Source organism: Antechinus flavipes, chromosome 3 (assembly GCF_016432865.1).
Source record: "Antechinus flavipes isolate AdamAnt ecotype Samford, QLD, Australia chromosome 3, AdamAnt_v2, whole genome shotgun sequence".
In the NCBI taxonomy this organism is placed as follows: domain Eukaryota; kingdom Metazoa; phylum Chordata; class Mammalia; order Dasyuromorphia; family Dasyuridae; genus Antechinus; species Antechinus flavipes.
Window position 1 is genome coordinate 37,190,023 of NC_067400.1, and position 24,603 is coordinate 37,214,625.

Below are 24,603 nucleotides of genomic sequence, written 5' to 3' on the forward strand. Positions count from 1 at the left end.
AATCCTTCCTCCCTCTTTTAAAAAATATTTTATTTTTTCTCCAATTACAGTATGTAGAGGCAATTTTTAACATTCATTTAAAAAAAAATTGAATTCCACATTTTTCCCTCCCTCGAGTCCATTCCTCAATGAGTTGCAAATTGTTTCACTCTTTGGATTTTGTTAAAAATATTATATGACTGCAATTGAATCTGATTCATCTTTCAACCAAAGAGATTAACTAGCAGTCGAGTTGTTCTTTGTTTCTCCGAATACCTGTAGCTGAAAAATTAATTATATGGTTTGTCTTGATGTCTATTAATTGTTCCCTTTCATATTTTTCTCCCATGTTATTCTCCATCTGTATTGTACAGTGTGTTTAAACTGGCCCAAATCAAATGACTGTACCTTATACACTAGCATAAATGATCTTAGCCATAAAAAAAAAATTATAAAATATTCTGGCCTATTGTTTCACATACAACCGTCTATGAACTATGGATATATTGCTTGGTTTTCTCTATGTAATAGGAATAATTTCAAGAAGTAATATATAGAACTAATTTGGTTAGGACATTGCACTCAAGAGGTCCAGATCAGTCATAGCTTTACTTTTTTCATGTCCATAGTAATAGAAATGCTGTTATACTTCTATTAAATTTTTCCTTCAATTTCAAATGACCATCATGTTTTAGAAACCCCATGTTGAATGGTCAGTAAGGCAAACACTGCAGATTGCAAATTTTCAGCTTACTATAACCTAGGAGATAAATCTCACTTTTATAGGTAAGACCTGATTTTACTAGAAAACAGATCTTTGTGGAAATTGTTTTGGATGACTTACTGTATTGAGAGTACAGACTATTTTACTTAATATTTATGTCTTCCACTTATAGTGTAAGGATTTTGAAAAATTAATGCTTTGAATTTCACTCAAATGTATTGTATAATCACATTTTTATCTTACTCTTAATAGTCCAGGCACAGATGTCACTACAGAGCTGGATAGCTGGATCGATAAATTTTGTTTAGACGCTGATGTCTTCGTTTTGGTAGCAAATTCAGAGTCAACACTAATGAACACGGTAGGACTTCAGCAGTTATTGTCTTTTAATATTGGGAAACATTTTGCCAATGTTAATTTTGAAAAGTAGCAGAAATTGGGGGTAAAGACCATCCAATGATTTATTTTAGGGAGCTCTGTAGAAATGAGTAGATCTCTGTACCACGAGGACTTGTCTGGGAGAATTTCCAAGGCTTCCCTTGACCTCTTCTGATTAGGGTGTCCTGAGAATAACAGAAGTCAAGTTTGGTCTTTGGCAAGCAGAGGTGGTGAAGTGACTAGGACAGAAAGGTCTTCAGTGAAGGTCCTCTGACCTTCAAGCAGTTTTGTATGTTCTGGGCATGGCTGCTTTGCCATGTGAGATTTCCATTCCTTTGCCAAGCTATTCAGTAGGCTGGGTCCTCCTTCATTGAAACACAAATGTTATGCTGAGTTAGGTTGGGGTGGGATTGAGATATTTACCAGACACGTCTTGATTAGGGGTGAGTAAACCACTGTTGGATTTGTGGACAATTCAGTGTCAGGCTTCCCAGCTTGCCTTAGCTTGCTCTTCAACTCCTTTCTAACTAGGTACACAGATCTAGGCTGATAGAGTCCTAGGACTGGTGGGATTTAGCATAAAGGGATTTAGAGTATTGCTCAAGTCTGTCACTCAGAGACAGGTGTAACCCTTCTGAAGGTCAGTTCTTAATTTCCCCATTTAGGAATTGATTTTGTTAGAATATACATGTGAAATCATTTAAGATCCTTTATAGTAGGTGATTTTTCAGAGATCCAAAATGTTTGTATCACAGTAACTAAAATTTAACTTTGAAATGTAATTTGAAAAAGTGAGGGTTCTGTGCTTTATTTATTTATTTATTTGTCTCTTTTAGGAAAAACACTTTTTTCACAAGGTCAATGAGCGACTTTCTAAGCCTAATATCTTTATCCTGAATAACCGTTGGGATGCCTCTGCCTCAGAACCAGAATATATGGAAGATGTGAGTTATGTTTCCTTAATTTCTGAAGTGAGCACAGAAACATTGAATTAATCAGTTCAGAAAATCTATTTGCATTGTATAGTTAAATATTTTAAAAGCTGGGTCTGCCTTTGGAATGTGAACACTGGTTTAGAATGAAATGTATGTGATAAGGATCTGAATATGAATCCTTTAAATTTACTACAGTAAAAACAATTAAAAGATTAGAATTTATTTTCCTTTTATTTCTAAGTAAGTTTTTTTTGAGATTTAAAAAAGAAGATATTAAGATAAGACAGTTGTATTGCATTAATTTTATAAGTAGTTTTAGTTTTACCTCATGTGTCATACTTTTTTCTGAATATCTTAAAAACTACTTAAGTCATAGAGGTTGAACTTATTTCCTATACACCTGCCATGGGAGGAAAATTTCACGAATGAGTTTCCACTACTCACTATCCAGTAGAATGTAGATTGTTGCATGTGGGACTGTGAGGTGGGAGAAGTGCCAAAATGTGAATTCCCTTGATTGGCTGGCCTTGTGAAATGGACCTGAAGGTCAGATATCATAGGGCTCTGCAGAAGACCATGATGGAAGTTGGATGTTTAAGCCTAAACATTCTTAACCTTTTTAGAGGAATGTTCACAGAACTGGTAGGGGAATGTTAGAAATCATGGAGCCAGCACTAGCACCCTCCTTTTGCAGGGACTGTTGTTCTTTCTGCAAGAGCACAGATTTTCAAAGCTCTCCCTCTGCAGGTACGGAGGCAGCACATGGAGCGATGCCTGAATTTCTTGGTGGAGGAGCTCAAAGTTGTGGATCCCTCTGAAGCACAGAATCGCATCTTCTTTGTTTCAGCAAAGGAAGTTCTCAGTGCTCGAAAGCAAAAGGCACAAGGAATGCCTGAGGGAGGTAGGTGGCACTGACCAAAAAGAGTTTGATTGGATTTCCATTAATTATTGGATGTTAGAGAGAGGATGAGCTTCACTTTTTAAAACAATCTCATATTAGAATCTTTACCTAAATATTACAGGTGGGGCACTTGCTGAAGGATTTCAGACAAGATTCCAGGAATTTCAGAACTTTGAACAGATTTTTGAGGTAGGATTTATTTGGATTTCCAACTTCCTAGGTAGGTGGTAAAGTAAAACAAAACCTTTGCTATTGTTTCCATTAATTCTTTCTAACTACCTGGGCAGTCAGTCCTTGTGGATCACAAGAAGGCCAGGAAGAAGCTGGGACCCAGTTAACTTGCAAGCTTTGAGTGGAGAGTACAAGGAGTTTGGTTCTGTGTATTTTAGAGGGAATTTGTATTAGGTTTTATTCCTGATCTCTGGTGAAGGAAAAAATATGCATTGTACTCTGTTTTAAGGTCAGGTCTGCCAAACGGTCTTATTAACATTATTCAAATATCCAGGCATTTCTAGCTTCAAGAAGATAATGTCTAAACCAGCATTCTTCTGTGTTCTTGAACATATCTGTCTCCTCTAAAATGATTTGAGATAGCATCCCTTTGATTGGAAACTTGGAACAAAGAAAATGTCAAAATGTTAAAAATCCAGTTGAGGTTGTTTTTCCATATAGAACAGTAGGAAGAAGGAGAGAGAGGGTACTTCCTTCTGAATGGGAAAGGTCATAGGTCAATCTTTTTACGCTGTGCAGAATCAGTGATTTTTAACAAGACTAAAGATATTCCTTGTTCTAGTTTTGTTTTCTGTCCTTCATTTGTCTACCTAAGAAAGGTCTTTTACATATTTTGAAAAGTTTGGAAGGATTCTTTAGGCTAGAGAAATGGTTATTTTTGCAAATTGTAGAGAAGCTGAAAAAGATTTTTTAATATTCTTCCTGCATGTGCTTTTAATATTCCTTGGAATATTCCATTCCTTTTTTTTTCTTTTAAAAACATGTGATCCTCGTCTCTGCCCAATAGTTTGTAGTGTGTTAAAATACAAAGGCAGGGGAAGATCAAATGAGAGAATCACCTTTCGATCCCTTTTTGTGATCAGAACTAGTAGAGGGATAGAGTGAGCACAAGAAGATATATAGTAAAGCAAGGTAAAATAAGGATTTACTACAGTAAGCGAACATAAAAACATCCTATATTTTATTGGAACATGACATTTTGGCCTCCAGAAATGTATTTTAAAGGAGACTTTAAAATTCCAGAATTAAGGCCCTCTACAGTATCTTTATGTACTGCTCCTCCTTGTACTCTGGCTGTTTAGGATTATAACACAGGAGAAACTCTAGCCTGTTGCCCAGAATAGTATTACAATATGTGCTCTTTGGGGACTAGTTAAGAATTTTGATGGTCTCTGTCTCAAGCATACCTGAAGAGCTGGTTGATTAAACTTTTTCTCTAATTGGCCTCTTGGCCAGAGGGTTCCTCTTTGCTTCATTTCTCCCTCAAACACTGAGAGATGTGATGGAGTGGACAGACAGGTTGAGGGACAAGGCTAAATTTGACCTCTCTATCATACAGACCATGTAAAACCCTGAGCTTTTGCTGTATATGAAGAGGTTTTTCTCTCCATCTTTGAATCACTGCAGTTAGAAATAGGTAGTTTGGTATAGTGGATAAATGAGCTGTTCTCAGTCAGAAAAAGTTGGAGTTCCAATATTGTTTCTGACAGGTAGTATTTGAGGACTTTGGCAAGAAACATAAAGTTTCCTGGCTTTTTTGAGGTCACTCTCCCACATTTATGGGTTGCAGAGAAGAGACTGATAACATCCACTAGGTTGTGGAAATCAAAAAGAAAATCATTTGTAAGCAAGGGAGATTTACAAGGTGTACAGCGTATGGTGCCAGTTAAATTTTAATTAGTTTAATAAGACTTCTCATATACAGAAAAGCTATAAAATCAAATCCTCGATTAGTACTGGCTGCACTAATAAAATACAGGCATACATAAAGTCAAAAACCATTTAAGAAACCTCAGCCTTTAGAATGTGTAAAATAATATATAACAAAGATCATTAGCTGTAGCTAATGAGACCTTTTCATGAACAGGATATATGTGATGTAAAGAATTGTCTATTGGAAAAGGAACAAAAGATATAAAATATTTCCTATTAAAAAATCAAATAAGACCAAATAATTAGAAGGAAACAACACAACAAGAAGTAATCTGATTTCTAATTGGAAGAAAGATTGGGGACTTTCCTAGAGGGAGGGGGCGAGTGAACAGGTGCAATACTCTGAATTCAGAAAGGTATTTTCTATTCCCCAAACATGGAACGTAACATAGAAACAATAACTGACCAGGTTAGGGCTAGTTCAGTCGAGACAATTCTTTTCATCAGTCTTATGGATGTGACTGGGTCTCTGGTCATTATAATATAAGTCCTTTGTTAAGAGTCCTTTGTTAAAAGTATAAAGGAAAGGTGGTCAGTCCAGTTTCCTAGCCACATAGGGCTGGATTCAAATAAGGCAGTAAGAATAAGGTTTTCTCTAGTTCTCATAATTAGATAAAGTTTTCTCACAAGACAGAAAATGAATTAGACCCATAATTGAATAGAGAGGGAAACTCAGCTAGCTCCAGAATTGAGTCACAAGATGAAGTCATTGTGATTCACCCAATTTCCACAGTTAATTGCTATTAAGTACAGTAGTGATTATTCCCAAGTTACTTAGCTTCATAATGAAGCTTCATTTCATTTGGTAGTAGGTTTTTTTCCTTATCAGAGAATTCCTCAAGCTAATGAAATCATAGCTCTAGGATCCATCCTCATTCAATATTGTGTACCTTTTATGTCTTCTCAAGGATATGACCCAGAGGAGAGTTGGGGTAAATGGAAATAGACTATGGGCTAGAGCAGTAGTTAGGCTATTTAAAATAACCTATTTTGGGAGCTTTTTGGTACTTTCATTTTTGAATCTTTAGGTAACCAGTTTTCAAGAAAATTATATGGCCTGAAAGCAATTTCAGCATTTAATTACACCCTTAACAGTAATTCTTTTTATACTTTAGAGATGTTTGAAATTATTGCCATAAAATGTACTGCTCAAATAAATACACACACACACAGAGCTTGTGTATGAGTGTAATTTTGCTGTCTTTGTTGTTTTTGCCATGGATTTATGTGAGAAGTACCAAAGATCTCTAATGGCCCATGAACATCTTAAAAATTGGCTAATCTAGAAAGAAATGAATTTTTATAAACAAGATGATTGACTTAAGAACTAGGTTGGTCCTAAATGGAGTTGAGTTGAAGATGAGGAGGGAAAATAATTCTTGCTGTTACTCCATTCTGTTACATTTCCAATTCAGTTTTGATTGGGGACTATTCCTTATGTTTTTATTGATAATTTTATAATTAGTTATTTATAGTAGACATTTAGGGCAGATATTCATGATTTTAAATACAGGTTTGAAATATGAATATTGTTGATTTAGTTGCTTAAAACCAACTTCATTGCATTTTATACTAACTCTTTCATTCAAGACTGTTTGGTGAACTGCTTTTCTCCCCTGTTACTTTTTTGGCTCTTTTTAGTCAAGTGACCCTTAATTTAGGTTTTTCAACTTATATATCTTGTCTCACATAGAAATGATATAATATTTGATCTTTGCCATTATGCCTTGTGAAATATGGAATTCCTAAAATAAAATAAAAAAAATCTAGGTATATCACTAGATAGGGTACTAATTTCTATGCCCTGGAAGCTGCACAGTGGCTGCTGCCCATGTTGAAGCATCTAGATGGGTTAAGGTAGCTAGCTAAGTAAGCTTTGGATTTCACATAATTGGTCTGCTTGTTCCTTTTTTGAGACTCTTTGAAGTCCTAAGATTGCCTAAAGAGGATACATTTTAGACCAAGAAGACAAATGTACCAATACTGTGGATAATTTGGCATGTTGTTATTTGGGGTTTTGTTTTCATGAATACATAAAGGGTGAATGCAAGGATTGTATTGAAAAGTACAAGCATCAAACTCATTACTGAATGGATCTCAAATGCCATTTTTTACAAATTTAGTAAAAGATTTTGTGTTTGAAGTGTTATAAATTTGTTTTTAAGTTCTCTTTTTTAAAAATGCCAATTTTATTATAGAGAAATGTGTCTTTTCCTATTCTTGGTGGTCTTTTATTTTTTTGACTTAAAGTAATCTATTTGTGTTACTAACTTTTGGAGCTCTTCTTTCCTACCCAGTCTAGCTCTTAAATTGCGCTGTTCCTTATAAAACTGAATCTTCATGGCTGAAACCTAGATCTACTTCATCGAGGAGCACTGCCTGCCTTTTAATCATTCTTTTTGTTTTTATTCTTTTCTCTTTCTAAAATTTATCTTTTCTGCTTGCATCATATAATTTTTAGGTAATATAATTTGGGAGGTGTATCCATAAGTGTCTCCAGGAGGTAGTTTACAACCCTTTAAAATGAGCTGTTTTCATTTTTATTGTTTAAATAAACTAAAACTTGTTGCCAGTTTTTAAAAAAGGAAAAACATTCAGCTATTTGGGACAGAGGCATTAAACACATGGACATGGCCCACAAACTTCCCAGTGCAGCTGGATCTAGATTAAAATTACTGAAAAATATTCAACAAAATTAGTAAAAATACAGTAAAACATAGATAATGTTAGCATATTGTTTTTCTAAGTTATTCTGTGGCTCTCAGGGAACCATAACAATGTTTAGTGACCCCATTTCCATTTCAATTTGACATCCCTGGTGTAGGATGCCTTGCTTGTATTAAAAAATACGAATACTTCTCTCTCCTATGCCATACCAAACCACCAAACTTCCCAAGATGTCATGAGAGAAGAGATTTTGATAACAAAATAGGAATTGGAGTTTCAACTTGGTTTGAAGTGGATCAGGTATTTATGGAGGAAAATAATTAAACTCGGAGCTCATCAGGTAATGAGGATTCAGGATATACTCACTAGTCATCCTAGTTTGAAACTCAAATTTAAAGAATCTTTTGATACCATATCTTCATGTGCTCCAATTGAGTACTTCTTTCTGTAGATCTCAGACAAGACAGATGGATATATGGAAGGAGGGCAAACTAAGGGGATTTAAGAATATTCAATCTAAGAAAAGGTAAAAGTTGAGGAAATTTCATCATAGTTTTAAAAATAATGAAGTGACTAGGAATAAACTAAATACTAAATAAACTAAAAAAGTTGCATAGTTTTTTTTTTGTTTTTTTTTTTTAACCAGATTGACACCAAATCTAGTTAAATATCTCTTAAAGTGTAAAACCACTTAGGATATCATTTTTAATCCAACCTCAAAACCCACAAGACCTTCATTTATGTCCTGCCTCTGCCACATATTGGCTGTAAAGTGATCTTGGTCACTGAACTCTGTGTCCTAGATAGCTCTCTGAGACTGAGAATTAAGACTTGGCTTTTTTTTTTTTTTTTTTTTTTTTAAGTTGGACAAAAGGTGTTAGCCTTCATTGGTAAGCAGAGAGTCGTCAAGTCTCGTCCTTTTCAATCTTCATCTTCCCAGGAATAAACTTAAGGATCTCATTTTAGCCTCTTGGGAAATGCTGAAAATCAGTATTGAAGAAGTTAATGTTAAGGAAAACTAAGACTCTTTGGTATCTTCCCACCTTTTCTAAGCCAGTCTCACAGAGGACAAAACATATATCTTCATGTCAGACTGTTTGGCCCAATGCATTGTTTCTTGCATTGCTTTGAAAACAATACAGTTTAGCTGTTTGAGTATTAAAGTCATTAATATTAATCCCTACATTGATGACACAATTGATTTTGACCTTGGACTTGGGAGAGGAAATCAGTGGAGTCATATGATGACACTATACTTGTCTAAAAGCAGATAGATCTATTTTCATAGTTTTGAAAATTACAGGAATTTTGTGCAAGTCTTGAAAATCTGAGTTTGTTTTAAATCTGTGATTTTAGCCATTTTCACAAACAGCATATTTCAGCTTAAGTTTTTTAAGGAATAGAATTCTTAACAAAATTTAAGGGAAACTCCCTAGGGAAAGATTTTACACTTCCTGTATTGTAGTCCTAAAATTGGACTACATTAGGTTGAGATTAAGTAGGTTCAAGTAATAAGCAGATCACATAACAGAAATTATGCTTCTTTATGTTGGAATTTTTAGCTCATTATGTCTTCATACTTACCCATTTTCTTTTTATAATCTTTATGTTATGCAATTGATAATGCACATTACTGTGAAAAGATAACACAAAGATATATATATATATAGACTTGCTGTTAAATATTTTAAAATTTTGAGTTTACAAATGCTTGGTACTTCTATTTATTTGGGTTTTTGTTTTTATTGTTTATTGTTTGTTTGTTTGGAGGGGAGAATTTTAATTTGATAACAGCAAGTTTTTGTGTTTTAAATTCCTGAACATGTTGAGATGGAATTACAGTAATGTGTTGTGGCTTGGGCCCCTCGCAGGAGTGTATCTCGCAGTCAGCAGTGAAAACAAAGTTTGAACAGCACACTATCAGAGCTAAACAGATAATAGATACTGTGAAAAACATAATGGATGCAATAAACGTGGCAGCTGCAGAAAAAAGGTATGGATTCATTTTATTCCAATGAAAGAATGTTAATTTTTGGTAATCACACAGATTTCATGGTCAGAAATCTAACATGTTCAAATATATGATATCCCCAAATTGTCTTTGATTTATTAAGTATCTCCTTGTGCCCTTTTATGGATGATAATGTTGAAATATATTACAAAGAAGTCATGACTCAAATGTAAGTTTTAGATACACAAAATCAATTGTCATTGAGATTCCTAATTTTTTTTTTTTTATTAAGGCAGAAAATATAGCCAGAATACAAGCCAGTTTAGCAAGATATGAGAGAAAGACATGAAGGGAATCAGGCCTGGTAACAGGATGATCAAAATTTTCTTAGGAGTGGATCCTCTCCATAAGGAAAGAGATTTTCTCGATAGTGGCATAAAATTATTAAACCAAAGAAATTTGAGTTCTGTTGTAACAATTTAAGAATAAGAATTATCATTTGGCCATTGATCAATAAATTAGTTTGCTTTACTCTTTGTAGATTTCTCAAACACTTCTTTGAAAACAAGATATGATTTATGACAGAAATCCTGCTGATTTATCCAATATTGCAGTACCTCCTTGGCTTCTAGCATTGCAGAAGATCAGAAAGGAGGGTGATCCCAGTATCCATGGAGCTTATCTTTTTAGTAGTAGCAATGACTGAGTTAATTTTATTTTGATCCTTCATGTTTTTAACCACATATTCTAATTTATTCCTAACATAAATTGTCACCTGTTAGGGTTTTTTTTTTTTTTTTTTTTAATGCTTTAAACCATTAGATATATTTTTTTTTTTTGTGAGCAGATTTAGGCTAGCTTAGTTGCTTTTGTTCTTTGTATACATCCCTTAAATGTGTGTTGTTGTCTCTTAATGCTGTCTTAGGATTTATTCCTTGGAGGAGAGGGAGGACCAGACCGACAGATTGGATTTTATTAGAAATCAGATGAACCTTTTAACACAAGATGTTAAGAAAAAAATCAAAGAGGTGACTGCAGAGGTAGAGAACAAGGTATGTTTAAGAATATTTTTGCGGGTCTTATCTTGGGAATGTGGTGTTTACAAATGTTCCCAAGTTGAATGATTCATTCTGTTGCTTTCAGGTTTCATGTGCTATGACAGATGAAATTTGTCGTCTTTCTCTTTTGGTCGATGAGTTTTGCTCTGACTTTCATCCTTCTCCAAGTGTGCTTAAAGTGTATAAAACTGTAAGTTTAATGGCTCCAGTTCTTTGGAGTGATGTTTCTTTGTTATTTTGTATAATTTGGATATACTCTTTGGTGGAAGGAGTCATAGGAAAGGCTAGTTGTCATATTTTAGTCTCCATATAACCTCTATTGATTGGCTTTTTTTCTTTTTTGGAAAGGCAAACATGTAATCAAAAAGGAATGGGGGATAAACCAGATTATGTGTTTTTATTTAAATTATTAATTTCCCTTTTTTTTTTTTTGTTTTTCCGAATCTCTTTTGGGATTCATGCCTAGTAGTGGTGGTGTTAGGTCAAAGGATACGCATGGATTTACAGCCCTCCGGACATAGTCTTTATTTCTGTATATCAAGTGTATGAGCTATTTATACTTATGTATGAGCTACTTATATAGTCTTGTAGAAAAGACAAAAAAAATCCACCCATCAGACTTACAACTGTACTTATCATTGCCCTGTCAATAGAATAGAGTTCATTAAGCCTACCTTTCCATATGATATCTAACTTGGCTTAAATATTATTCAGCATTTTATTCTTTTTGATATATTTTCAACTTTAGAATTGTCAGCACATCCACTTGAACTCACTGTCCTATACATGGATGCAGAATAAATGTTTGCTTAATTTAGTTGAAGTTAAAACAAGTAGAAGCTTTGCCCCTTAAAAACATGATAGTGAGGTGATATAGCTTGGCAGCAGGTGATTAAAAGTAGCAGAATTTTGTGTGTGTGTGTGTGTGTGTAAGGAGAATAAGATTGGGTTATGAAACTATGGAGAAACTTGGATTTAAGTAAAACATTTTGTTAGTTTTTCTTTTACAGTCTTGGGGGATTTACATTATGAAAAAGTTTATAACACCTCAGATTTAACTAGTTATGAAAAATAATAATATATAAATTTAAAAACAGGAACTAAACAAGCACATAGAAGATGGTATGGGAAGAAATTTGGCTGATCGCTGTTCCACTGAAGTCAATGCCTCAATGCACCAATCGCAGCAGGAAATGATTGGTAATACCTTAGTTGTCCTGAGATGTAGATTTTTATTTTAAATTTGTAGGGCTTATTTTGTCATTTGCTAAAAAGTTTTGTGTTTGCCCTTGAGTATTATGTTAAATTTGGAAGTTCTGTTACCAATTATGAGCTTTCTAATTTCTAAGAGTTATACATTTTAATAGTTTTTCTGCTTTCTCATGTAGTGTTAAGAAGTTTTTTTTTTTTAATATTTAAGAGATAAAACAAATATACTCTTACTATATTTTAGACATTTCTTTTTAAATACACACAAAACCTGCTCATACTTGAAAGGAGCCATTTATTTATTTATTTATTTATTTTGCTTTCTAGAAAATTTGAAGCCATTGCTTCCTGCTGGCATACAAAATAAGCTCCATGTATTAATCCCTTGTAAGAAATTTGATCTCAGCTATGATCTGAATTGTCACAAGTTGTGTTCTGACTTTCAAGAAGATATTGTATTTCGTTTTTCCTTGGGTTGGTCATCTCTGGTTAGCCGGTTCCTGGGGCCTACGAATGCCCAGAGGGTACTCTTAGGATTATCAGAGCCCATCTTTCAGGTAAGATAAAACTTGTTAAAATTCTGCTAGAAACTAAAACTCTGATTTGTCATATCTTTAGCATACGGATCTGTTGCTTTCAATCTAGCTACTTGATTTGATTGTTAGTGTCAACCATCTTTAAGAGAAAATAAGCCCTAGACCTTCTTTCTAGCACAGTTGGAAATCAGAGTCCTCAATCCTCCTTAAGTTTTGATGGTATTTCTATGTCTCTAAAGATTTTACTGTCTGAATTTTAATCTCTGGCACACATTTTAAGGGGAGGATGGGGCCTAGACTTGCAGAATGGGATAGTTATGACTGGGCGCTGACCTCTTCATTGGCCCTTGGGATTTATTTGCCTGAATTCTTGAGGATCTTGTGCCTTTGTGACCATGATGTATAAGATGCTGAAGGTATGGCCCTGTTTGTACACATACTCTCACAGGGAGACAGCACATAGCAAGGCCACAGAATGAAAGGCAGCCATTGATATCTCACACCATCATGCCAGCGATGTCTCCTGGGACCTGGTCCCTTCCTACTCCTGATTACTCACTGTTGCCAGTCTTTCTTTCCATGCAATAAGGCAACCTTTCCATATCTGCATATTTGCGGGGATTATAATTAATCTGCCCATTTAGAGGGAAGAGCTCTGGAGGGAGGCTCCCTTCTGACTCTCCACTCTCAAACGCTTTAATGAGGCCAAAATGCAGGATGATTCCAAATTATTCATTTCTGACACGGAACGTTGAGTCTGTAATCTGCGGCATATTCCACCAGGCTTGGCTCATTTCTCAAATTTGGTGTAGAGGAGTGGGACATGGGGAGAGGGGAAAGAGTGCAGTCTTTCTGCACTGTTGTTAGTGCTTCCTTTTCCATTTTCCCCAGAAGAACTTAATGATCTACTCAGGGAGGGGGACCATTTTTTTCCCTTCTAAAATGGAACAACTTTGTGAGAACTACAGGACTTGGAGATAAGATGGGTTCACTTTATCTCCTCAACCAGGCTGCCTTGAGAGAACTACAAGAGTGCCATTTTGTAAATGCTGTAACCATTTTGTTCTGTTTGTTCTTCCATGTTTGCCAGGTGCCTCGATCTATTGCTTCTACTCCCTCTGCCCCTCCTAATGCTGCAACCCCAGATCTGGCGTCTCAGGAAGAAGTGATGGTTACCTTAATAACAGGCTTAGCTTCTTTAACATCAAGGACTTCTATGGGAATCATTGTCGTTGGAGGAGTGGCAAGTAACAGTATTCTGTCTTTTAACTACTGCTAACATTGTGATAGGAGTGTTTTATAGGATCAGGAAAAGGTGTACCCTTAATTCTAGGCCCAGCAGTAATATTTGGAAGTTTATAGGTTAAAAAAAAATGCAATTGTGATAACATTCTCTAAGTCTTATCACAGATGGAAATATCTTATGAAAAATGAATGACTGTATCAGTCTTCAGTATTAAAGAACTTGTTTTAAAATTACATGATTAGTAATATGAAAAGTATAAATATGAAATGAAACTTTTTGAAATTTTGCTTCAGTGATCTTTTAAAATAAAATAATTTGAATAATTTTGTTTTTGTAGCTCTAGATTCCCCAGATGTGTTGAAGTAATAGCTCCCAAAGAGTTGCAGTTCTTGGACACTTATCCTGTCAGATTTTGAGATAAAGAAAATGAATTTACTTTGAATTGAATTTTGTTTGAGAGAGAGTGAAATTTAAAAATTTATGTTTATCTCTAGCATCTAGGAAAATTTAATGCATCCCAAAAAAGTTGTGAAGAGTGTTCCTTTTCATAGAATCACAAAATTTCAAAGTTAGGAAGGACTTCAGTGGTCAAAATTCCACTTATAAGTGAAAGGAAAGGAATCTTCAGCTCTGACATCTAACAAATATTCTTCCAGCCTTGGCTTGGAGGAAGACCTCCATGAAGAAAGAAGTCCACTCAGAGGCAGCCCCTTCCTCTTGAGGAGGCTTTTCTTTAGGAAACTTTTCTTGTTTACTTCTGCCCACTAGGACCAAGCAGAAAATCCCTTCTCTGTGTGATGGCTCTTCAATCTTTCTAAACATCTCTATTACCTCCCCTCCTTTCCCTCCCACAGTCTTCATTCTTCCCAAGAATTAAGATTTTCATTTCTTTTAATTGATCATTTTTATAACATGGAATTTAGACTTTTTGCCATTCTGGTGTCCCTCCTTAAACATTCTTCAGCTCATCGACTGACTTTTCATAAGTTCCTTAAAACTTAAACTGAACCCAGTACTTGACATGAGTTCTGAAAATGGCAGAGTCCACTGGGACTGCCAGTTCCTTATACCTTCATCTTCTGTATTATTGAATTGCCATATCACACTTCTGACTTGTTGAACTTGGAACCCATTAGCCCCCCCCCCCTTCTTTCCTTCCCATCCCCAATCTTTTTCAGAAGAAAATGCTGCCTAACCATGCCTTGTCCATCTTAAATTGGTAAAATTCATTTATTTCTATATCCAAGTATTTATCTCTATTGATTTCCATCTTCTTACATTCAGCTCCTTAGTCTATCAAGATACTTTTGAAATATGATGTTGCCATGAGAGTGTTAACTTTCCCTGGGTCTTTGTGACATTTGCATATTTGATGGGCATGCCTTCTATGTTTTTGTCAAATTCATTATTAAATATCCCAGGGCTAAGTTGGATCCATTGGGTACTTCACTGGAGACCTAAGTGAACAATTGACAGATGTTCTTTGAGACTAGTCATCTAGTCAATCCGTATCTCTCCATGTTCTCCCTAAGAATTGTATAGTTGTACAGATCAGTAATGATCTGTAACCGTTTACAGGAACTTTTAACAACCATGCTTTTTGCCTCCAAAAAGAGACCTGATAGGGGCAGGCAGCTAGATGGTGCAGTGGATAGAGTATCAGCCCTCAAGTCAGAAGGACCTGAATTCAAATCTGGGCTAAGACACTTCCTAGTTGTGTGACCTTGGGCAAGTCACTTAACCCCAGTTGTCTTAGATTAAAAAAAAAGAGAGAGAGAGACCTGATGGACTCTTGAGTGTAGAGTGTGAAGGCTATGTTTTCTACTTTGTTCTTGCAGCATAGCTAGAAATATGGAAATGTGTTTTACCATGATTTTTATGGAGAATGAGTATTGTATATCTTGCTTTCTCAGTGAGTGGGAAAGGGACTAGAGGAAGAGATAATAAGGAACTAGAAATTTAAAAATGAATGTTTGGGGGGTAAAAGATGGTGCAGAACTGAGAGAAAGATTTTGTTTTCTATCCTGCCACATTACTTGTGGGGCTAGGGAAATCATTTAACCTCTTGGCCCAGTACTCTGTCCTGTAAAATGATATAATAATTGTGACTGTTCATACTTAAGTGGATCAAAGGAGATAAGGCAGATAAAACACTTTGCAAACCCTATATTTAAAAAATAATTTGAGTTACCAAAAGCTTTGCTAAAATCTAGTAAAAGCTTGTAATGTTCAGCATTCTTATCTACTCTTCAAAAAAGAGAATGAGGTTAGTGGGACATGATTGGATCTTGAAGTCATGTTGCCTTTTTATAGTCTGTTGCCTTTTTTAGATATTTGCCAATCATCTCATTACTGATTCTCAGGAATTGAAGCTGTTGTCACTGATCTGGAAGTTCAGTGGTGTGGTCCTGGACATAGCGTCAGAAAGACCTGGCTTAGTCACTTAGGAGCTGTATGTCCATGGGCAAGTCACTTAATGTCGGTTTCCTCATTGTAAGAAAAGGATATTACATTCAAGAGTTTCTAAAGTCATAAGCTGTTTATAAGTGGGCCATTTGTACTTCTCTAGTATCGTGTTACTTCTCTAAAATGATCTTAAAAACAAATCTATTCTCTGCCACCCTGGATCCATCCCCTCTCTGTTCTTAAGGAGGTCACTCACTTCCATCTCTTTGGTCCTCTAGTCATGATTGATTATTGTACTGGTCCAGAGTTTGTATACATTCATTAAATACTTGTTTTTTAATGTGCTACTATTTCTGTATCGTTCTCTTGGTTCTGCTCATTTTACTTCATCAGTTCATCCAGATCTTTCCATGTTTCTTTTAACTATCCCAATCATTATTTTTTATGTCACAGTATTCCATTACATACATATACCATCATTTAATCAGCCATTCCCGGGTGATGGGTTCCCTCCTAGTTTCCCATTCTTTGCTAGTACAAAAATATCTGCTATAAACGTGCTGTCCACATGGGTTCTTTCTCTCTTAATCTCTTTGGTGTATAGGTGATGATATTGCGGGCTCCAAATTGTTCACTTCATAGCTTCACTAGTAGTCCCTTAATGTTGCTATTTTTTGACGGTGACTTGAATTTATCAAGGGCAGCTAAGTGCTTTTAGTCCACTTGATATCATCTACCTGTTAAGTCATTTTACTTCTGTTCTGACACTGAGTGTGTGACACTGGGCATCTTTTTGCCTCTTTAGCTTCCTCAAATGTAAAATGAGATTCTTAAAAGCACCACCTTCTATAAATATTAGCTATTACAATGGTTGTTTTCCTTAGTAGCAAAAACAAAACCAGAACTGTGCCATAGGACCTTCTTTTCTCCCTATTAATGTTTACTATTACTCAAGTTAAGGTTGTCTTCATTATTTTTAGCTTTCCACTCCAGCCTTGGCTCATTCCATGCTTTGTATTCTTTATTGAGGTACTCTGTGGCCTGATCTCTCTCCCACCTCCTTTATGTGTTTTGCAAATTTCATTTGTTTGAGTTTCCTGGGTATCCACATTAATTTCTTCACACAAATGCCATTTTTCCTGGAATTGCTTTCTTTTGCCTCTTCAGAATTTCATTCTTTAGTATTTCTTGTGGCTCCTGGGATGCACGGATGGCATCAAAATGATTGTTATCTTAGTTGTTGCCTGAGATAATCAGTGTTATAGTAATATCACAGTTGGATTTGGAGCTTGAAAGGACTAAGCTAGTTGTACATTTTACAGATAAACTCAAGGCTCAAAAAAACTTTTTTTTCCCTTTAATTTAGTAATCATATATTCTCAAATTTAAGGAAAAAGTCTATTTCTCTAGCTGCTATACAAGTTCCCAGTGATTCCAAAATAAGGAATAGGTAACCTGAGGAGGAGGATACCAGTGAAATCTTTGTAGTCCTCTGATTTAGCAGTTAGCTGACAGGTTGAGTGTAATGTAGATGAGAAGTTAGTCCTTTATGCACTGAGGAAAATGACTTGGATTCTCTAGTTTGTTTTCTTTAATTTTTAAAAAAACCTTGGTGGAATTTGAAACAAATAGGATCCAAGTAGTACTTCCATTTCTATTTCTTTAACAATAATGAATAATTGTTTTCTTTGCAGATCTGGAAAACAGTGGGCTGGAAACTTATAACAATTTCCCTAAGTATGTATGGAGCTTTATATCTTTACGAACGGCTGACTTGGACCACTCGAGCAAAGGAGAAAGCCTTCAAGCAGCAGTTTGTAAACTATGCAACTGAAAAACTGCAGATGATTGTTAGCTTCACAAGTGCTAATTGCAGCCATCAAGTGCAGCAGTAAGTCACAAAATGTCTGGTCTAATAAAAGTATTGGAATGGCAGGATCTGGACCCCATAGAAATCTGTTCCAGTTCTGTGTCTGAATTTTGCAAATGAGCAAACTGTGACTCAAGTTGAGTATTATGTCTGAGGTCACTGAGGGCAGAAAGAACCAGAATTTAAATCCAGGGCCTGAACTTTGAAATGGTGCGCTTTGCTCTTCTCGGGCTTAGATCTGAACTGAAATAACTCCTACATGAAAACTCTTCATCTCTTCAGATTTTCCTAAATTATGTTGTCGCGATTTCATCTTTGGCCTGTTTATAGCATCTGTGAGCAAGAAATTTAGGAAACATCTGATCAGTGGAAACCAATGAAAGTTGAAAGGGCCTCCAATTGAGATTTTCTGGTGTGCATTTTGATGACAGAAACGGATTTCTGCAGCATTGTTCACTAATAGAGAAGAAGTATTTGTTAATCTTGGTCATATCTCTTGGCTTCACGTTTTAATGTTGATGGATGAGTATTACTAGTCTATACTATCTAAAAATTGGGTTTAGTCAACCAGTCTCTACATTGGATTGTAAGCTCCTTGAGGACAGGAACTGTCTTTGTCTCTTTTTGTATTCCCAGCACTTAGCAGTATGCTTGCCTACACAGTCAACCCAGTCAACATGTAAATGCCTGTATTCCAAGATAAATCATCTTTTTTAAGAACAAGCAAGAAAATGAAGTGCTTAGAATCCAAAAAGCTCAGGAAAAATGTAGAGCCATCAGAAAGGGAAAACAGACAAGAATCTCAATTTGATTACCATTAACCTTTGCCCCAGAAGATGGGATGTAAAATGTTCTTTAATTTAATGGATTAATTGCATGTAGCAGTGAATTCAGGAAGCCTCTCCTGTCCCAAGGCCCCTAGGTGTGGGGGTAAAGAAGGTAATTGGGTATGGGAGATATTTTCAGGCAGTCTACCTGTTGTATAACCAGAGTTGCCAGAACTTTGCCGAGTTGGAGCATTGACTGCTCATACTTGATTGTTGCAGTGAAAAGAGAGTTGGCTCACAGCTTCCTTTCTTTCTCTGGGGAAATACAAAATACTAAATAAATGTCACTCTGACTTAGCAAACTAATGAATAAGTTTCATGAAACTAAACTAGAGGGCATTAATGTGAGAGTGGTTCTTTTCTCTGAAAGAAGGTAAGAAAATCATCAGCAGACAGTGCTGGTAGGGAAACAGGAATCGGCTTCAGACCTGCAAGCCAAGAATGTGAGCTGTTTATCTCCGGGCATCAGAATTTAACTGAGCACACTCTCAGGACCAGAGCTCCTGGGTGGGCCAAGTTGCCTCCTGGCCAAAATTTGCCAGGTCAAAAATCTGATCTTAACAACAATGGCTTTTGAGTGGGAATGGGGGAGAAGTAACTCAAAATTACAGTAATATTTTAAGGCCCCCCAAACCCAAAGTTAGTAAACATGTTTTATCACCTTCATTTTACATGTAAGGCTGCTAAGATTCCGATGTTATTTTCTTTCCCAAAGAGCTAGTAAGCATCTTGACTGGGGGTCAGTGAGTGCTCTTTGCTCTTGGTGGTTCTAGGATTCTGTTCTTCATGTTTGTGGTGAACAGTCTAAAGTTGTTCTGCAAAGCTGCATTTAGGTTTTTTTTTTTTAATATAATATTAAAGAGTATATTTTTAAAAAATTTACTATTTCCCTAATTTCATGTAAAAACAACTTTGACATTCATTTTAGAAACTTTGAGTTCCATTCAATATAGGCTGTAACATGTGTAGTTGCAAAATATTTCCACAATAAATATTATTTAGGGAAAAAAATACATCCTTCCCTTTCCTCTTCCAACCAGAAAAACACTTGAGGAAAAAAATTTTAAAGTATATTTTAATCGTTATTCTGTTCTTTGGGAATGGATAGCATTTTTCATCATAAGTCCTTCAGAGTTATCTTGGATCAGTGTTGCCAAGAATAGTTAAACCATTCACACAGTTGTTCACCTTGTAATATTGCTTTTATTTTGTACACAATACATTTCACTTTGCATCAGGTCTTTCCAGGTTTTTCTGAGAGCATCCTGCTCATCATTTTTAATAGTATTCCATCATAATCACATATCACATTTTATTCAGCCATTCCCCAATTGACGGGCATTATCTCAATTTCTAGTTCTTTGCTTGTAGAAAAGAGCAAGTTGGATTTGGTTTTAAACTTTGTTTCCTTTGGCAGAGGAGTGCTGCTCCATCTTGTGGCATTTAGGAATATTGGTTAAAAACCAACGTTTCTTCAATGGCCTTGGTATCTGCAAGCAAAGTGAAAATAAACCAAGAGGGATGTGTTTGGCTGGGGGACTCAAGGTTCGACTTAGCTGTGTGATTTTTATCTCATAACTTTCCCGTGACTGGCTGTCATTAATATAAATAACTTTACTTTTTACTTTATATCTTTAAACTTTAATTCTCATTTTGGTGTTATAAGTAAAACAGACTGGTCTAAATTAGTTTTCTCCCTAATCTTCTTCCTTGAAAAGGGAAATGGCTACGACTTTTGCTCGCCTGTGTCAACAAGTTGATGTTACCCAGAAACAGTTGGAAGACGAAATTTCTAGACTGTCCAAAGAAATAGACCAGTTGGAGAAAATACAAAACAATTCAAAACTTTTAAGGTATGAGTCATAGGAAAAAATATTTCATAAGAATTTTTTTATTCCAATTGCTTTTAATGGAAGAAGAGTTCTTAATTCTTTTATTAAGAGGGTTATGCTGACATTTACTAACTAATTGGTACAGTACTTAGTTTTCTGTGCTGCTATCTGAGTTGGGGTGAGATAAACTATTTTGACAATAGGAAAAATGTTAATGATATTCTTAATATCTAGAATAAAGTTCTTTTTTTTTTTTTTAATTATAGCTTTTTATTTACAAGTTATATATGCATGGGTAATTTTACAGCATTGACAATTGCCAAATCTTTTGTTCCAACTTTTCCCCTTCTCTAGATGGCAGGTAGACCAATATATGTTAAAGTATATGTTAAATACAATATATGTATACATGTCCATACAGTTATTTTTGCTAATAACTCTTGAATCTCTTCTAAGTGGCAAGAACTCTAGTAGGAGCAGCATTTTTTTTCCCCTAAATTATTGGATGAATCCATTTTCATGAACCCATGTGCTAATTTTTGGTAACCTTTTGTTTAAAAACAGAAATAAAGCAATTCGGCTTGAAAACGATCTGGAGAATTTTACGAAGCAGTTTCTCCATCCAAGTAAATAGAAGAATCTCAGCAGATGGTTTTGGTGGCACCAGAAGAAAAATTACTCTAAATATGAATTATATTGACTGTGCTTGTTGAAAATTGCAAATCTGGGTTTAGATTCTGGAAGTGAACTATCTCAAGGTGTTTGCGTTTCTTAACAATGGTTCTGTGGTATGTTTGTATGCTTAGTTGTAATGTGGGTGAGGGTGGGCGGGCAAAGAACCAAATCTTTTGCTGATTTAAAATAATGAATTTGTGAAAGGAAGCACAACTAACTGAGAGACCTATGGCTGGGGAATGGGCTCTTGAGCTCTGCAATAGGGTTTTGTTTGGTTCTGAAAAACCCTGCTTCCTGGCATCCAGGAATTAGAAAGGCCACTAAAGTCTCATTTCTCCCCTCCCAATAATAATTTTCAGTGCCCTCTTTTATTGAGAGTAACCGGTCTTTTATTTTTTTTTAAATACCCATTTATTAGCCAAGAAGAGGAGGATTTCTTAAAGTGTTATTTATGCAAATAACAAAGTTTTGTCACATTAATAAGTTTTTCACTGTTGCCTGTTACAACTGCCTAATCACAAGTCTTATCTTCAAGTTATCATTCACTTAGAAGAGGTTTTGTGGGTAATTTGCCTCTCTTTGGTAAAGGAACACCTTCAACAAAACTCCTGAAATGAAGTTAGAAGTGTCAGATTGATACAAATAACAGCCATAGAGAGCCGTTAGAATCCAGTGTGTCAGGGAGCTATACAGGCGTACCTTGATGCACAAAAATGAGGAGTGCTTGCCTGTATAGACTGAGATTTCATGTGGAACTGTGTTTAAGTAGTATTGCCCGGTGCCCTTTAATTTGATCCCAAGTGAATTTGCTAGTTTGGACAGAAGTTGAAGTGGTTTGAATTCGTCTTACCAAGGCTTTCATGTGCTTAGTAGATGGTGAATCATCCAGTTTGCTTTTATATCCACAATGGAGTTGACAGTTAATATAGGAATGAAGAAAAATTCTGTTGCTCTCGGGGGTTACTGTACTGACTAGGTTTGACATTTTATTGGGGCAAGAACAGAATTTCCCACTCTTTTATTTTAGGTACCAGAGCTGAGCTCTTTCCCTGGGCTGCCTGAGCAGTTTTCTGTTGAAAACATTTTACTGTAAATAGGGATTTTTTTTTGGGGGGGGGGATTATTCATTCTCTGCTTCCCTTTTTGTGCCTTTAAGGCTCTGAATGCTATTTATTATTCGACTTTCTCAAAGGCAGGTGTGCCTGTATTTTTAAAGAATAAATAGCATTGTTTTTTGGCCATTAAAAGTCTTTCAAATTATTTATATATTTTTATGCAAATTAAATGTTTAACAGAATAAAATATTCAGGTCCAGAATTGAATGAAAAGTCATTAAATTGTACAGACTGCTGATAACTCTTAACAGGGCCCAACTCAAGAATGGGAAAAGTGGCAACAAGTCTCGGATTAGAGTTCACACTCGCCTCGGGCCACAGGTTGGCCCCAAGTATGAGCCGGCTCTCCTGTATGCATGTGGACAGTGCAGTGGCTTGGTTGCCACTTGGTTGATTAGCATAGCGGTCATTCGTTTCCTTCAGTACTTTGAAATAAAGAATTGCCACCTGATTATCTGGACGTCTGTTGTGTGCATGTTGGAAATAGGAAAAGATGGCTTAAGAAACCAAAATTAACCTCTCCCTCCCACCCCCCAATCCTAAAGCCTATAACTTGCACAGAAATTATGTGATTTTAGTACTAATGTGGTTCAGACTTGCCAGATACTTGATGTTAATTTTCTATGTATGTTTGCAAGATCATTTATAAACTTTGTATAATCCTAAACTTTTTACAGTTATTTTATAGCTGTTCAGGTTTCCAAGGGAAAAATAAAAGCTATACCCATTGTTTGCCTGAATTTAGAAAACATTTATAATGGCACCAAATTTGTAAGAGGTACAAGCTTCTATCTTGAAGAGACTGCGCTCACCTTGTCCTCTTGCATGGTTCTGCTTTCCCCGTGGTGATCTTGGCAAGGACTCTGGCATATGGCAGGGCTAACTAACCTCTCTGGCAGTCGTGCCTGATTGATACTCAGACTTGCTGAGTGGTAATTAACTGAACATATGTTACATGTGAACCTTCAGGGAAAGAGCTATCCTGCATTTTGACTGGAGCACTTGCTAATTCAGGGGATGGTGGTAGAATATTCTTAAAACAAATCTAAATAATTCCCATAATTGTGTTTAGCAACCACTGTACCATGAAAAGACCTCCTGAAAACCTTCACTGCCCTTTTTTTTTTTTTGAGGGGCGGGAAGAGGGGGCTGGAAGGAATAATGGGTGTCCCATCTCTTGTAAATTCATGACAGTTGTGAGGTATTGACTTTCCTAAAATCCATATAAACTAGCTTGGAATTCTGGTGGTCTAGAATAAGGAACAACCAAAATTCTTAATCAGCTTAATTCCCTGTTGGTTAATGTTAGCTCCCAACACTGCCCATGTTGTATAGCAAGTGCCCTTTAGAGACTGAAGAAAGACTTGAGAAAAGCAGAATTTCACACTCCCATCAAGCAGGACAATTATCAACTACTACTGGTTGGTCTAGAAGCCGTGGGAGGAAAAGACACTTCTGTTACAAAGAATCTGGTTAAAAGCACTTGTTTATTGGTTACAATATCAACTCATGGCAACATGTTTCACTGAGCCACTGTACAAATACAAAGATCAAATCCATTGGAAAAAGCTATAAACAGAAGTTCATAGCAAGTGACCATTTTCACAGGGAAGTCATTGATGCAAAAGCACTATTGGAGAATGCACGGCACAAGTCCCTGGTTTTTATTAGCTTAAATTAAAGCTGTTAAGACTTTATCTGGATATGGACACACTCCAAAGGCAGTGTGGAATCAATTCATCTTTTGTTATATTTACTGACTTATCTGTCCAAGTCAGCACAGAGTGTGTAAAACAAATGTTCTAAGATGAGAAGAAATATATTGGAAATTTGACCATTATACAGTGACTGCAAAACAAAAGTTTTTAAAAACCAATTACATTTGGACTCCTTTGGATGTAATATATGTAATACAAGTGTTCGAATGCCTCTTTGAAAGGAGAAAAAACACGGAATAGAGCACCATTGTGTAAGTAAAAACAAAGGCTGGAAATATCTAAAGACTATTCCACTGAAGTCCATATTAGTCAAAAACCTAACATACTGTGTGTGGCACAAGATTTTGTCAGGCACATTTAAATTTGTTATCAGTTACAGCAATTAATTAGTAACACTTGACACATTTTTACCATTACAACACTGCATTAACATTCTGCATGGATTTTACATAACCAGCAACTGGATAAAAAGGCCTGTGGTGTCTCCAAAGAGTAGGAAGAAATTGTACCAGCATGCATGCCAGATTACTGAATACAAGGTGCACCACCAGCCCATGCTTGCTTAATTTATACATGAAATGCGATCTTAAAACCAGTCACTCTGCTTTAGAACACAGCAGAGAAAGCATTTG

At 35.7% G+C, this 24,603-nt stretch overlaps 1 protein-coding gene across 1 annotated transcript in view; it reads left to right on the forward strand.

The window, feature by feature from the left end:
• Window positions 1-22,704, forward strand: part of MFN1 (mitofusin 1) — a 39,821-nt gene extending 17,117 nt beyond the window's left edge. The window contains exons 6-18 of the mRNA XM_051983207.1: window positions 956-1,064; window positions 1,918-2,025; window positions 2,764-2,917; window positions 3,039-3,106; window positions 9,400-9,521; window positions 10,405-10,531; window positions 10,623-10,727; window positions 11,635-11,737; window positions 12,074-12,303; window positions 13,373-13,525; window positions 17,629-17,825; window positions 20,350-20,484; window positions 21,028-22,704. Coding sequence (XP_051839167.1) covers window positions 956-1,064; window positions 1,918-2,025; window positions 2,764-2,917; window positions 3,039-3,106; window positions 9,400-9,521; window positions 10,405-10,531; window positions 10,623-10,727; window positions 11,635-11,737; window positions 12,074-12,303; window positions 13,373-13,525; window positions 17,629-17,825; window positions 20,350-20,484; window positions 21,028-21,097 — 1,681 coding nt within the window. The 3' untranslated portion in view covers window positions 21,098-22,704. The remainder of the gene's footprint in view (window positions 1-955; window positions 1,065-1,917; window positions 2,026-2,763; window positions 2,918-3,038; window positions 3,107-9,399; window positions 9,522-10,404; window positions 10,532-10,622; window positions 10,728-11,634; window positions 11,738-12,073; window positions 12,304-13,372; window positions 13,526-17,628; window positions 17,826-20,349; window positions 20,485-21,027) is intronic.
• The last annotated feature ends 1,899 nt before the right edge of the window (window positions 22,705-24,603 follow it).